The sequence below is a fragment of the Giraffa tippelskirchi genome, chromosome 8 (assembly GCF_054371585.1).
Source record: "Giraffa tippelskirchi isolate mGirTip1 chromosome 8, T2T-mGirTip1v1.2.pri, whole genome shotgun sequence".
NCBI lineage: Eukaryota > Metazoa > Chordata > Mammalia > Artiodactyla > Giraffidae > Giraffa > Giraffa tippelskirchi.
In genome coordinates this window covers 40,441,551-40,457,861 of record NC_137282.1, presented here as the reverse complement: position 1 = coordinate 40,457,861, position 16,311 = coordinate 40,441,551, and the positions used below count along the sequence as shown (strand labels likewise).

At 36.1% G+C, this 16,311-nt stretch overlaps 1 protein-coding gene across 1 annotated transcript in view; it reads right to left on the bottom strand.

Moving 5' to 3' along the window:
• The window catches only part of CDH9 (cadherin 9), a 175,232-nt gene that overhangs the window by 81,328 nt on the left and 77,593 nt on the right, over positions 1-16,311 (bottom strand). Inside the window, exon 3 of the mRNA XM_081523423.1 lies at positions 877-1,153. Coding sequence (XP_081379549.1) covers positions 877-1,153 — 277 coding nt within the window. The remainder of the gene's footprint in view (positions 1-876; positions 1,154-16,311) is intronic.

Below are 16,311 nucleotides of genomic sequence, written 5' to 3'. Positions count from 1 at the left end.
GGGCATAAACTGGGGATAATTCACAGTGAAAAAAAGGAATTAGTGTGTGTGTGGAATAGAATGAATGTGATTGGTAAGAGGACAATAGATAATTAGAAAATTCTGGATGGCAGAAAGAATATGTCATCTATTTCAAGACACAGCAGAAAGAGGAGAGAGGCAATAACTCTATTTCGTCAAAACTGATACAAGAATTGAGTTACGTATTCCCTGCTGCCGTTTGATCCTGACTGTTAATGAGCAACTTTTCACTTGCTGCAACCGGAATGGAATGAAGTCTGTCTAAGGGTAGAGTCTTTTTTCTAGTTCTTTTTTCTCTTTTCTTCTTCCCTCTGCTTTAAATCCTTTGGTCTTGATTATAGGCAAGATATAGTTCATTTTGACTGATTAGGAGACAGAAGCATCTAGAAGTATTCAAATCACTTGTTTTTCATATACAGCATACTATTCTTAATTATGACAAATTATTCATCAGCAGAGACGAATATATTTTAGCAACTATCGTATATTACAATTGCATTTGCTTTGCCTTATATAATGCATCAAATTATTTTTACTCATGACTTAATCTTTGAAGAAATTTTTAAAAAATATTTTAGATACATGCACATAAAATTATATCATATCTAGCTGATTAACAGTGAATTAAGTCCACAAATTGTTTATTCTTTGAGGCTTACTATGAATACTGACCTAATCTAACTACTTGAATAAATCACATTCCCCACATTATCCTACTGAATGAATTGACAACATGATACCTCTGCATATTGCCATTAGTCAAATACTTTAAAATAATTATTAGTGACGTGGAAAATTGATGTAAAAACTAACTATCACTTTCAACTTCTAGACTTATCATATAAAAACTCTTACCTTGCCTACGTATTGTGTGTCTGTACCTGTATACTCCTCCAACAAGAAGAACTGATTCCACATCCAGCCACGCTTGGTGCGATGTAGCATTTTACCATCATCTTGTGTCAGACCCACTATCCTTTCACTTGGTAAATCACTGCTACCTTTTTCTTGTAATGGGATAGCATCAGTTGCATGATACATATAAATCCAGATAAATAGTGATAGGCAGTGATAAGTCCTCATTATCTGTGGCTTCAGCAGGAAAGCAAATTCAATGTACTGTCTTTTTTCCCTGAAAAGTAGTAGGAGAAAAATAGTTTATTAGGCTGTGTTTCTTTGTCATATAACCTGTAAACTGCAAAACTTTTCTGAATATTATTTAGATGTTATAAATAATATATTATTGACATATTTTTTGATGTACATCAATGGATTATCATTAAAAACATATCGATAGTAAAGGAGAAGTATATAGAAAAAATAAACAGAAAACAGCTGAATTACTACTACTGTATTATGATATGTAAATGTGAATATATTCATATTTTAAAATATTCATTATTTTGAAAAAAGTAAGCTCTATAATACACCAAAGATCATATCGGTTTCCTAAAGTCCTCAAGACCAGTGAAAATAGAATATTTATTAATATATAAATATATATGAATAAGAACACTGTTTTCTGCCCACAATCTACCAAATTTTATAAGCTGTTTTTCCTCCTCCACCTCTTTCTCTCCTTTCCTTTCTCTTTTTCTTCTGTAACATATTGAGATGTTGCCTCAAGGCCAATTAAATGATACCAAATATACTTTGGATTGTGTCTTTAATTACTTAGCACTGTAAGGTTGATCCTTTACAATCAATAACTTTTTTTCCAACTATCAGTTGAGTAAGTGAGGAGAATGTGCTCTCCTCCTATTCAGGAACATTTTGATACTTAAAAAAAACACACATATTTATTTCAAATAATAATAATAACAAAAAGGAAAACACAAAATTGGTATTGCAAAATTAGATAGGCAGTTTTACCTATGAGATAATTTGATCCAGAATTTTGAAATGTTATGGTATTTCAAAATTAATTTCATCTATTAATACTTTGCTTTAATTTGAAACATATGTAATCTAAAACATTTGCGATGTTATTGCTGATTACAATGATTTGATAAACAAGAAAAACCCATCTCAAACTAGTATGGGCAAAAATAAATAAATAAATAATTCATTAGATTATAAAATCAAATTAAGTGTAGAAAGGAAAGGATGAAAGGAGTAGAGAAGAAACTGGGCACTTCCTGTTCATGAAAACTGAGAATTAGGGCCTTGGGTACTAGAGTTCTTTTTTTTCCCCTCTCTCTTGCTTTTCTCTGGCTTTGACCTAAGCCTTCTCAACCTGATGAAATCTGCAATAAGTGAATTTCAGATTCAATATCTTCCAATCAAGAAGGCAACTGATAGTCTTTTCTATTTTGAGTTTAAAAAACAAAACAAAACAAAAAATCCTAGAAATGGACTCTAATTTACCTGGCCTAGGCCAGATGTCCAGTACTAGACTATGTACCTGTGGATTTAGTTGCAGTTATCAAGTCATAAAAGTCATATATAACCCTCAAGCTTGGCTTATCCCTTATTATCTGAGACTTTTGGATACTTACCTGCATCATGAGGTCTCAACTACTTCTTTTATGACAGGAGAATAATCAGTCCCTGTCTCATAAAGTACTGTTATTTATTTTATTTTGAACATTTATCACAAAGTCGTAGCTATTTGTAATACAAAGATTAAATTTTTACAGTAGCATATACCTATGAGAACACTGAGGTGTGAAGAATTAAGTAATTTGACAAAATTCATACAGTAGTACATGTTGGAGCTAGCTTTTAAATCCTCAGCTTTAAACTAATTTTTACATAATATAATACATGTAGCTTATAGTAAATCAGCACAGTGTTAGCATGCAATTCTCCAACATGTTAGTGTTTTCGTTATCAATCAATGAGGTTTTCTCCCAATGTATACCAATATAATAAAGAATGGATACTTGCTATAGTACAGACCTATTGGCTTGTCCACCTATATTTACTCTAATTTCCATACCTATTATTAAAAAAAAAGTTCTTACTTAACAATATACACATATGTAACCACAAATCTACACACTTTCAGAATGAGAGAAATCAAAGCCATGTTATTATTTTTTACTCTGAAAGCATGGGTGGTGATAATTATTATCGATGGGAGAAATTTTCACTTATTGAGTTATGAGAAAGTCATTCTGGCTTATACATGATTTAAGTTGAACTTTATGCTAGTTAAAAAAGCCTACCTGTGGTCTATTGAACATACACTGTAAATCTGTTTTAACCATTTAAGAAGAGAGTACATTTGAAAACCAAAATGGAGTAATTGCGGTTTAGTCATCCAAAATGGGCATAGTTTTAGACATGTTCCTGCATCAAAGAGAACCTGAATTTCCTAATTTCAGATTCAACAACACCAGTCATTCTCAAACTAACATCCCTTAGCAGCTGCAACATTATGGTTTCAAGGTCTTCCTTTCTACCTCTGCAACCATTTTGGACACCAACTTATCCTTGCTTAACAAGCATCCTTACTTCTTGCAGCTCCAATCCTAGTTCTTGATGAGCAGTTTATGTAATTTTTAATGCATAAAGGTTTTTGCCTTTATCAGTCATCACCATTTTGCAGTCCAGCAAAACACAATTCAAGTTCTTGATTCAGTGTCTCTGGAGCTCTTGTGCTCCATTTGGCTCAGAGAAAACCCCCCTTTTTTTTTCTTACAACAGATAGTTTATTACTTCCATCAACAACCTCATTATAGATTGTTCATTGATTATTCCTGTTGACTTTACATAGCTAGTAGTAATCTTGTAAACTACTGAAAACTGGTAAATTTAACCACAATAAAACTGTGAAATAAATTTCAGAACAGTACAACTGCAAATTATACTTGCAAAACATATAATGAAAAGTATCTAATGGCCAATAGCTTAGAATATGCCCCATGTTTTATTTATCAGGGATGAAAGTGAAAGTGAAAGTGAAGTTCTGTCCAACTCTTTGCGACCCCATGGACTGTAGCCTACCAGGCTCCTCCATCCATGGGATTTTCCAGGCAAGAATACTGGAGTGGGTTGCCATTTCCTTCTCCAGGAGATCTTCCTGACCCAGATCTCTCGCATTGTAGGCAGACGCTTTGCTGTCTGAGCCACCAGGGAAGTCCTTTATCAGGGATGGTGTGGTAGAAAATGAGCAGCCAGAGAATCTCAAGAATAGCTGTTAACTCACTGTGATAAATAATCACACTTCCTTAGTAGACTACACTGGATACCCTGGTTTCTTCCCACTGGGAGATTTCCATGAGAAATTGAAGAGCATTCTTCATTTCCTGTTGTTTGTTCTGTGATACCCACTTTAGGTAGAATGTAAGTCTTTAAGCTGAAAAGTTCAGTTGTATCAGATGGAGCCAAAGACTTAGGCAGAGGCCAGCATCCCATAGGTCTCTATAATCTATCGTAAAAAATTTGCTTTCATTTCAGTGCAAAATGGAAAGCACTTGAAAGGCTTTAACATGCCATGCTTAGAAAAGATCAATTTGGCTACAGATTGGGAAACAGGTTAGAGGATAGGAAAGGATTTGGGGAGACAATTGAAGTCTATCACTGTAATCCAAAAAGTGATGATGATGGCTCACAGAGAAGCGGTTTGAAGTGGACACTGAATCTCTGCTCAGATTTCCTTTGATGCTTTAATATGGCCACATACACACACTACATGCACTGCAATTTTTGTATGCTTTGCTTTTAATGGCCTGCACCTGCTACTCTCTTTGAAGGATTTCCCTTGGTTACTGGAGCCACTTTGCCCACAGACATAGGGAGCCTAAAGTGCCTGCAAGTTTACAACTGTCTCTCATGGAATCCCTGAGCCACTGTTTAACAGGTGCAGAAATATTAAAAACCAACACGTTATTTGCATCCCACAGCTCCCCTAAAGAATCATGCTGAGCCTGGACTGAATGAAATATAACACCCTCACTTAGACCCTTTTTCTTGTTTTCCTACGCTCTCCCACACTTCCTGACCTGGAAGCAATCTGTTAACCAATCACTTGCACTCAAATTCTTGCCTGTTTCTGGGGAACCAGACCTAAGACTAGAGTAAGATCTTCATAGTCAATATTCAGAAGAGAATGTTGATTTCACTGATTTAGTTCAGTTCAGTCACTCAGTCGTGGCCAATTCATTGCGATTCCACGGGCTGCAGCACACCAGGCTTCCCTGTCCATTATCAACTCCCAGAGCCCGTTTAAACTCATGTCCATCGAGTCGGTGATGCCATCTAACCATCTCATCCTCTCATCCCCTTCTCCTCCTGCTTTCAATCTTTCTTAGCATCAAGGTCTCTTCCAATGTGTCAGTTCTTCGTATCAGGTGGCCAAAGTATTAGTTTCAGCTTCAGCATCAGTCCTTGTATCAATTATAAAGTGTTAAATAAAGGAGAAATAAATTCTAATTCCTAGATTACTTGTGAACTAGGCAAATGATTGAGCAAAATCTTGAGCCACTTTTGAGTGTCATTTATAGCAGGAGAGGAAAAGATGCATTAGAAAAATTGTTTCATTTTTTTCTCCTTGTTCTTGGTCAAAATGAAGTCTTTTATTTTTTTACTGCTACTACTAACATTTCAGCATAATAATAGGAAGCAAAGTTATTACTGGTCTACTGACTTTATATAGGTTAATTTATATATTATGGCAACATTTTAAACTAAAGTCTTCTTTAACTCCTCATAGTTTTCATATTGTAAGGAAACTGAGGCACAGAGAGTTTAACTGACTGCACAAGTTCACATAAATAGCAACAGAAAGACTGAAAACTAAAACTAGGCATTCCTTGCAGTTGGGCTCTACTGCTCCAGAAATAGACTAGTAACATCTGTGATGCTGCAACTTACTTTTATTCCAACTTGCCTTCTGTGTTGTAGGCACTGTGCTAAGTCTTTTTTCAAACACAGTTTCTATAATCCTCCTCATAACCATATTATAAGGAAAGTATGACCATACTAGAAAGAGGGATAAACTGGAATTGAAGGAACTTGCTAATATCACAGAAAGTCAGGCATCTGTGGGAAAGTGGAAAGGTCTAGGATTTGAATTCTGTTGGACTGATATCAGTGCTCCTGCTATTAATTGTACTGCTGTAAAGTAATATTGCTGCACAGGCAACTTACCTGGAGGCCTCCTTTATGAGCTTTAAATGCTTGCATAAATGAAGGTTTTGCCTTACTCACACTCTGACCTTGAACAATGTTACCTGGTTCATCCATAGTCAACTCCTTCTCATTATTTTCAATTTCTATGTCATATTTTGCTTTCTTTCAAAAATCTTCCAAAATAATCTTTTCAAAAATAGCTTAGCCAACTTCAGTCTCTATTGATTTCTTTTATACCATCCATTTATTTCTTTCATATAATTTACAATGGTTTTAATTATATATTTCATTTAGTAGATTATATGCTTATTGACAGTTTCCTCCAGCTATAATGGATGGTTGTGGGATATTTTGTGTCATGCATGAAGCAATTATTAACATACCATAGGTACTTAATATGTATTTGTAAAATTAACTGATTAGTTGATTCATGCCTAAATTGGATAATCCTCATTTGAGCCTGGGATCAAATATGAGATTGATGATATCTGATTGCATTAGTATCTAACAAAGATACAGAAAGAGATTAACTGGGAGGAAATGTGCTTTTTAAAGGGGTTCTGGGGAAAAAAGTCTTTAAAAAAAGAGTTCTAGTGTTTTTTCTAACAAGTAAAACTCAGGCTGCAGTGAAGTAAGACTGATATTCATAAAAGTTTGCATAACATGGGATTAAGTATGAACTTCACAAAGTGATTGGTATAAATTATAGACTGTTTGAACAGTGAAGCCCTTTTATTAAATATCTTCTTTATTTTCCTCATGATTCTAAGCATAGTTCATTCACCTTTAGGAAAAATTAATGTACTCCCTTGTGTGGCCAATTTAACATCTGTACATTCCTCAGCTCTTGAACAATTGTGCACATCACAAAGGATTCTGTTGTATTTGTTTGTAAATTTAACAAGCTCTTATCCCATAGGGTTTATTAAAAATTCTTCATATCCTTTATTTATTCAATAGCAACAAGATGATTACTAAATTTTCTATGGTTGATTATCTCTATCAGCCTAAAATGCTCTGCATTTTAATCACATTTTTGTTGATAAATAAAAAACATCAGATGTATTATGAAGTACAATATTTTAAGTTTGGTTTAATCTTGATTTTGTAATCAAGGAATTCACTTAAATGTTAACTTTAAAAACTGAAAATTATTTTGTTATCATTCCCTTGTTCTCCTAATTATATTTCAATTGCATTTGAGAAAAATGACTGTTGACTATTTGTGAACCAAGAAAAATGTAAATTATTGTAATTAAGTAGGATGTTCATCATATAAAACTACCAGCCAGATTTGAATTATATCATTATTTCTTATCCTTAATTCAGACCAAGTATTTTCAAATTTCCAACCATATTTTTCAGGCAAAGTTTCTGAGATAAAATGTACACACAAAACAAGTGTATATGGTTGATTTTAGTATCTTATTTTAAGATTTGTAGTCAACAACCTACTTCCACACACATTAACATATTTATCTAAAGAAAAACAAACAAACAAACAACAAGTAAACCTCTGGGTTATGGTTGTATATTCTGAATCCTTTTCCAAATGAGATATATGAGGTTTGGAGAGAGAAATAAAACTATTAATATTTCTGATTACCCAGTTACTCTGTGGATTTGGCAAATGGCATACATATGTTGTTTTTTGCTTGGCTAGTGATCTTTCCAACACACTATGGTAGTTTATTATACTGTTTGGTGAGATAAGCCTAACAATTTAGCTAGTTAAATGATGCATATACGAAGAATCAATACTAAGAATGTGAATAGACACCAAAATTATAAGTCTTGTAAGTCTTATAATCAAGGATCTATTGAATATTTAGGGACATATGTTTTAACATATCTATTTTTCATGGTAATTGATACTTCTCATATTTATTATATAAATACATGTATACATATGAAATTTATCATTTTGTTGTATTTATTTAATATATATATTTTCTAAAATAATTTACTGATTCTTTCTCAATAATTTCATGTTCAATTATTGGCACCTTGAAATTTGGGATTCTATATTTATCTACCTAAATCTGATAAACCTATTTCAAAACAAAATCAGAAATTAATGGAAGAAATAGGAAATGCCAGCTTTCTATAAGCAAACTTTAATAGTTATCACCACTAAACTAAGCCTTAAAAATTCAGCTTTAGGTCTTCTCTAGAAAATAGAGTATAAACTGGGGTCTGAAGAAGCTCTACAACAGGTTTTGACAATATACTATCAAAATAACAATGATAACATTATATTAAATACATAACAGAATATAAATATGTACATATAGGATTATAAAATCTGAAGACATGTAACCAATCTATTGTCAGAATCTAAGAGAAATAAATACTGTCTGTAAGAATAGTGTTCTAGATTAAAAAATATATAATAATGGATGACTCTCTATGATTTCTGGAAAACACATCAACTTTCAAACAAAAGGAGATAGGCAAGCAAATTTTTCCCCAATATCAGTTCCCTAAAAGGGACCAAAAAGATCAAAACTTACATGTGACCTTCTATTACACAGATGCCCCCTTTTTAGTTGGCCAAGATACTACTGTATCTGTTCAGTTGAGGTACCCCCTATAATATAACAAGATAAAGAAAAAAGGGACATGTTAGCGGGTGTCATTTTGGACATATTTTAATTGGGGGATCTGCTTTACAAGTGAATCATTTTAGTCAGGGTCAGAGATGGAAAAACTGTTAAGAGACAGTCATGTTCACAACTTGTTTAAGAATGTTGGCTAATAAGGTATTACTGGAATTTGATATTATCACAAAGAGGGACAGTTTTTGTCTCTGTGTTCATAAACACTAGAAACTGGACAAAAAGACTTTCAAGTTGGTGTGGCAAAACAACATAACATGCAGCATAAAATTGGACTATGCTAAGCCTAGGGGAAATGCACACCATTTAATTAGCATAAGCACATACAACAACACTTTCATCTGAGGGAAGAATGAAAAACAAAGCACAACAGTGGGTCAGTGAAAATGCAGGAAATCAGATGAAGAGAAGGCTTTCCCACAGGAAAGAATAGTTATGCTCGTATAGAAGTTAAAAGTCGCCAAACTCAACACCTCACAACCTGTTAGCCAGTTGTCTTTCTCTCCTTGCCCTTTAAATTTCTGCTGCTACATTTTTAATTCACTAGTAAAGAATGAGAAGCCCTAGGCCCTCACTCTCCATACTAGTAAAGGCAGAACTCCAGACCTATGCACTGGCTAGCTAACTTACTCTTGCTCTCTCTGTCTCTGTATACGTGTGTGTATCTCTTTCTCCCTCAACTCCTCCTCTCCAGGGAATAGGTATGTGCACTCAGGTGTGCCATGTGCTTCCCAGGAGTTGTGAGAATAAACCTTTGTGCTTTTTTTTTCAAAGTTTTTTTGATTTTTGGTGCTGAGAGAGTTTTGCAATCATAATAAGAACTGTAAGGGATGATCTAGCCATGGCATTGCTTATCAGTAGGCTCAGACTGGCACAAAATGTAGGTGAATGGGTAAACCAGTTGGGATATACCTATATCATATTACCCAGGGGCAAAAAGAAATGAGCTATCAAGTCACTTACAAAATTGAGAAAACAAATGCCTTGTGATAAGTGAAATGTTAAAATGCAGCATTCAAGTTTGAAAATACTAAATCACTAAAACTGAATGACAGTCTGGAAAAGGCAAAACTACAGACACAATAGAAAATCCAGGGGTTGTTGCGGTTTAGGAGGAAGATAATAAGGATGAATAGGTGTACAAAGGGGAACTTTTGAACAGGGAATTCTGTATGATACTACACAGTGGCCTATGTGACATTATACATTTGTCAAAACCCATGCAACTTTACACAAATAATTAACTTTAATTTATGCACTTGAAAAAATCACTTAGGAATTAAAAACTGCAGAGGTTGAATCAAGAAGGAATGCAGGCTACTACAAGAGAATCTAACATTAAAATTGTATGAAACCACCTGAGTGAAGGGTGGGGGAGGGGGAAAGGTGCTGCTCTAAACAACTTTGGAAATGAGTCTCTAAGACTAAATGGAAAGAAACTGAACATATGAATTGCCTTCTAGCCTATAAAGTTGTTTTTTCCAAGGATGTAGGTTAAGAATTATGCTGCTCTACATATATACTGAAATTGAACAATTAAGTAATTTTATGGTAGATATCGGAAGTCACATTTCTCACTGCTGTTGTGAGAAGTTACAGATAAGCAAGGAAATGAGTCCCTTGGACTTGGAGGAGATCAAACCAGTCAATTTAAAAGGAAACCAACCCTAAATATTCATCAGAAAAACTGATACTGAAGCTCTAATACTTTGGCCATGTGATGGGAAGAACCAGCTCATTAGAAAAGGCCCTGATGCTGGGAAAGATAGAAAGCAAAAGGAGGAGGGGGAGGCAGAGGATGAGATAGTTGGATAGCATCACCAACTCAGTGGATGTGAATTTGAGCAAACTCCTGGAGACAGTGAAAGACAGAGGAGCCCGGTGTGCTGTAGTCCATGGGGTCACAAAGAGTCAGACATGACTTAGTGACTGAACAACAAAGGAAAGGAGGACAGCATGATCCATGTGGTAACGGATTAGAATTGGAGACATCAGTGAAGACTTATGTACTTTAATGTAATCACAGATGTTTATATATTGAAATATTTATAGATATCGGTTATGCATATGAAGTACGTGTATATGTAGTCCTTACCTTATTAGTTGAGATGGCCTGCCAACAATACTATCCAGTAACAATCAACTCACTTAGTATACCGATCTTAGTTTCTAATACCATTTTCCAAATTAAAGGAACTTGGGCTTCTTGGAGAAAAGTCTGATTATAGAACTAGAGCAGGAAACATACAGTAGCATTTTGTAGTGCCAATAAGTAAGTAGTAGTGTTAGTTGCTCAGTCCTGTCGTACTTTTTGTGACCCCACGGGCTGTAATCCTGAATCCTGCCAGACTCCTCTGTCCATGGGTTTCTCCAGACAAGAATACAGGAGTGGGTAGCTACTCCCATCTCCAGGGGATCTTCCCGACTCAGGAACTGAGCCCGAGTCTCCCACATTGCAAGTAGATTCTTTACTGTCTGAGCCACCAAGGAAGCCAGAAAGTGAAGCAGTGCTTAAAATAACACACACACACACATGCATGTGTATGTGCACACGCACACACACACACACCTGAAAAATTCAGTTCAGTTGCTCAGTTGTGTCTAACTCTTTATGACACCATGGACTGCATGCAGCATGCCAGGCTTCCTGTCCATCACCAACTCAAACTCATGTCCTTTGAGTTGGTGATGCCATCCAACCATCTTATCCTCTGCCGTCCCCTTCTCTTCCTGCCTTTTCCCAGCATCAGGATCTTTTCCAATGTCAATTCTTCGCCTCAGGTGGCCAAAGTATTGGAATTTCAGCTTCAGCATAAGTGCTTCTGATGAATATTCAGGACGGATCTCCTTTAGGATGGATTGGTTGGACCTCCTTGCAGTCCAAGGGACTCTCAAGAGTCTTCTCCAACACCACAGTGCAAACATTACCCCATCCCCAATCAATTCCTTTAACCCTACCCACGCCGTCTTTTGGGGCTTCCCTAGTGGCTCAGTGGTAAAAAAATTTGCCTGCTGTGCAGGAGATGGAGGTTCGATCCCTGGGTTGAGAATATCCTCTGGAGAAGGACACGGCTACCCATTTCAGTATTCTTGCCTGGGAAATCCCTTGGACAGAGGAGCCTGGCAGGCAACAGTCCATGGGGTCCACAAAACCAGACATGACTTAGCAACCAAGCAAAAACAACAACAAACACCCTTTTAAGTCCTTCACAATCATTCAGTATGCTGTTTCCTGAAAATATCCTGACAGAAACACTGGGGAAAAGGTAAAAATGAACTAACTGTCTAAGACTACAACTTACATGTAATATGAGATCATACGTGAAGTCATCAAAAAATCCACTTAGTAATTCTTTCACCAAATATATAAAGTGCCTACTCATTTTCTAGATATTTTTCTAGGTGAACAGAACTGCATATTCTTTAAGGAGTTTCAGTTCAGTTCAGTCACTGAGTCGTGTTGGAATGTTTGCAGTCCCACGGATTGCAGCCTGCCAGTCTTTCCTGTTCATTGCCATCTCTCGGAACTTGCTCAAACTCATGTCCATCAAGTTGGTGATGCCATCCAACTATTTCATTCTCTGTCGTCCCCTTCTCCTCCTGCCTTCAATCTTTCCCAGCATCAAGGTCTTTCCCAATGAGTCAGTTCTTCTCATCAGGTGGAGTTTATATTCTAAGGAATTTATATTCTAAGAATATGTTCTACATATATAACATGAGAAAATGTGCTTATGACACATATCTGAAGAGGTTACTGAGATTACAAGTGATTTATTGAATAATATTTAATCTATCAGGAAAATGAAACAAAATTCTATATTTCAAATTTTTAATCAGTGGAGAAGGGTATAAATGCATTTTCTACTCATGGTTTCATGTTAGCTTCTAGAGTCAAAAATGAACATGACAGATGCAAGTTAATATGTGTCTAACATGCACCAGCCTGAGCAGAGTGTTAAAAAATGTCCATGTTTAAAACTGTATTTGATTTTACAGAGCTTTTCTCCCAAAGTAGTTCTAGAAAACAATAGTTCACACCAAACTGCTGGCCAGCTTATGTCTTAAGGTAGAGCTGGAGATTCCAGGATCAAGTGGGTGGTGGGATATGCATGGAAGTACAGACGAGTGGCGGGAAAACTAAGTAGTTACGGAAGAACAAATTACAAAACAAATATGCAAGCACTTATACTACTTACCATATACATATACAAATGGGAAGTTGATATTTTAATCAAAAATTATGTATTATGGATTTTAGGGGCTTCCCTGGTAAAGGAATCTTTACCAGATAGGGAACAAGACTCAGATGGTAAAGTATCTGCCTGCAATGTCAGAGACCAAGGTTCTATCCCTGGGTAGGGAAGATCCACTGGAGGCGGGCATGGCAACCCACTCAGGTATTCTTGCCTGGAGAATCTCCTTGGACAGAGGAGGCTAGCAGGCTACAGTCCATGGAGTTTCAAAGATTCGGACATGACTGAAGTGACTTAATACACATCAGTTCAGTTCAGTTCAGTTCATTTCAGTCGCTCACCAGTGTCCGACTCTGCGACCCCATGAACTGGAGCAAGCCAGGCCTCCCTGTCCATCACCAACTCTCAGAGTCCACCTAAACCTATGTCTATTGAGTCGGTGCCATCCAGCCATCTCATCCTCTGTTGTTCCCTTCTCCTCCTGCCCCCAATCTTTCCCAACATCAGGGTCTTTTCAAATGACATGGATTTTAAACAGGAATTTTAACTTCTTTGTTTCATGAAACTTTCCATCAATCTGATGACAATATTTTAATGCGCGAATTAAGAAATAAGATGTAGAGTATTAAAATGGAGATGAATTTTATTAAAATAGAGCTATCTATTTTTAAAAACTGATTGTGATAAAATAGGGCTTCCTCAGTGGTGTTAGTGGTAAAGAATCTGCCTGCCAATGCAGGAGATACAGGTTCAATCCCTCTGTCAGGATGATCCACTGGAGTAGCTAATGGCAACCAACCTCCAATATTTTTGCCTGGAAAATTCCATGAATAGGGGAGCCTGTCAGGTTACAGCCTATGGGGGTAGCAAAGAGTCAGACACAATTGAGCACATGCACCCACATATATGATAAAATAATGCATATGCTTCTTAAGTAATGCAATAAATAATAAGACCTAGTAGCAGATCTGATTGGTTCCAATATTTACCAAGAAAAAAATGAGCAAACTCGATATTTAGAATCTTATTTTATTTCTATTAATGATAAAGTCACAGATACCTCTAAAACTTCTGTAGATTTATACCTACAAACACAAATTTGGGATATGTTAAACTTCAGTAAGAAATTAGTATGAATATTGATGTGTTTCCCAGTTTAAATGTATGGACTTATATTTTAAAGTAACAGGGACTTAAAATTTGGGGAAAAAAAAGTATTTAGATTGACATTATAGATGTAGGCAGAAGAGTGGAATAAACAGCAATTGTGAAGAGGGATATGGGTTAATATCCTGAGGTTGTAACTTTTTATGAGCATAGGGGAATTTATTAACTAGTTTTTATTTTCATCATATCTATAATAGGAATCTTAAGTCTATCTTAACAGAAGGCATAATGATTAAATAAAATCATGTGCATAAACAGAGCTTGAAATACAGTTGATTAAACTCTTCCTTTCATTCAAACTGACCTATTGATTAGGTCATTATATACTTATATTCCATTAATGTGTGACAAAACATTATGCATTTGCCTAGAAAACTTTAAATGAGAGGTTTGAGAGGGTCATTGTAAACTATCACATTAACTATTTTACAGGCATAAGCACATCCACAGTTTACTATAAGTGCTAATCTGGAATCTATAGAGGTAGCTTCTATTGTGTTCCATGCAGATCTCATCTACCATGCCAATCTACTTGCCAGCCAGCTGCTGTGAAGTCTGGCTACTAACTGCCTACAGCTGCTCCCTTCTTCTGAGAATTCTTCTGGACTGATGAGAACCATCAAACTAGGAAGTTGTCTTCTTTCTCCTTCTCTCTCTTGCTCTGTTTCCCCCTTACAGTTTCCTCCTGAGAAGCACATTTTCAATGTAACACCTATAAGCAAATCCAAGTCTCAGTTGCAAGACTGATTTTAAGAAACTACCTACATAATTGGTCTGAATGAGCCTTTAGCCTGTGAGAAGTGATCCATTCACCTATTCTTCAAATATTTGGTGCCTACTGTTGCCAGGCATACAGCATGATTCAGATGCTTGTGATACAAACAAAGCATACAGAAAGTGACAAGCACTATCCAATAAACACAATGAATGTGAATAACATATAGTAGATAGAAAGCATTCAGAACTACTGAAAAAAACTTATAGCAATACAGTGGGATATGAATATAGAAGCTGGGCAAGGGAAGGGAAGTGACATTCCAGGTAGGTTTTATTAAGAAAGCATTATTTGAGTCAATATTTGAAGAAAAGGGAAACATCCAATTAGATATGTAGGAGATGTTCTTTCAATCATACACATACATGTGCATGCTAAGTAGCTTCAGTCGTGTCTGACTCTTTGTGACCTATGGACTGTAGCCCACCAGGATCCTCTGTCCATGGGATTCTTCAGGCAAAAATACCAGAGTGGGTTGCCATTTCATACTCCAGGGGATCTTTCTGACTTAAGACGAAACCCGCGTCTCTTATGTCTCCTGCATTAACAGGCAGGTTGTTTACCACTAGCACAACCCGGGAGGCCCAATCATAGTAATAACAAAATCAAAGGTCCTATAGCAATTTTGTTGTTTCTCAGTCGCTCAGTCATGTCCAACTTTTTGTGACCCCATGGACTACGGCACCCAGGCTTCCCTGTCTTTCACTATCTCCCAGAGTTTACTCAAATTCATGTCCATTTAGTCGATGATGCCATCCAAAAATCTCATCCTCTGTCACTCCTTTCTCCTCCTGCCCTCAGTCTTTCCCAGCATCAGGGTCTTTTTCAATGAGTTGACAATAGTGTGCCTGGTTTGTTTCAGCTGTGTTTACCTGAGAGAAATAAGGGGGGAGAGTACAGAAGAAGAGGGCAGAGAAACTGAGAGTGGGTGGAGGCAGGTTCTTGTAGCCCAGAGAGGAAAGCATATGAAGGAGGAGGCAATGGCATCAAGCTAAGTGATCAAAAATATGAGGACTGGAAGCTGCCCATTGAATTGAAACCACAATCTTCACTATACAATTAATATTCTGCAATGCTTTTATTAGTAAATGCAGATTACATTTTACCTGGATTATTCACATAGTCTCTAAATATGAAAAAAATTCAGGTGGTCTAGCTTTTAATTACTAGAAGGTGCTACAATCTTTCTTACTGATGAATATATTTGCAAATGTCCTAATACCTGCAATGACGTTATGTTTCCATAGAGTCAACCTTGAAAACTGTTCAAATGTTAAGACTCAGACTTTAACAGGTCTCATTATTTGAGGACATGATCTCTGAAGCACAAATGCCTGGTTTCAAGTCCTAGCTAGGTGATCCTGAATGTGTTATTTAGTCATTAGTTCCCTAGTTGCCTTAGTGTGAAAGTTGTATTATCATTTTTTTAGTGTTTTGTGTTACCTTAGCTGATACACAT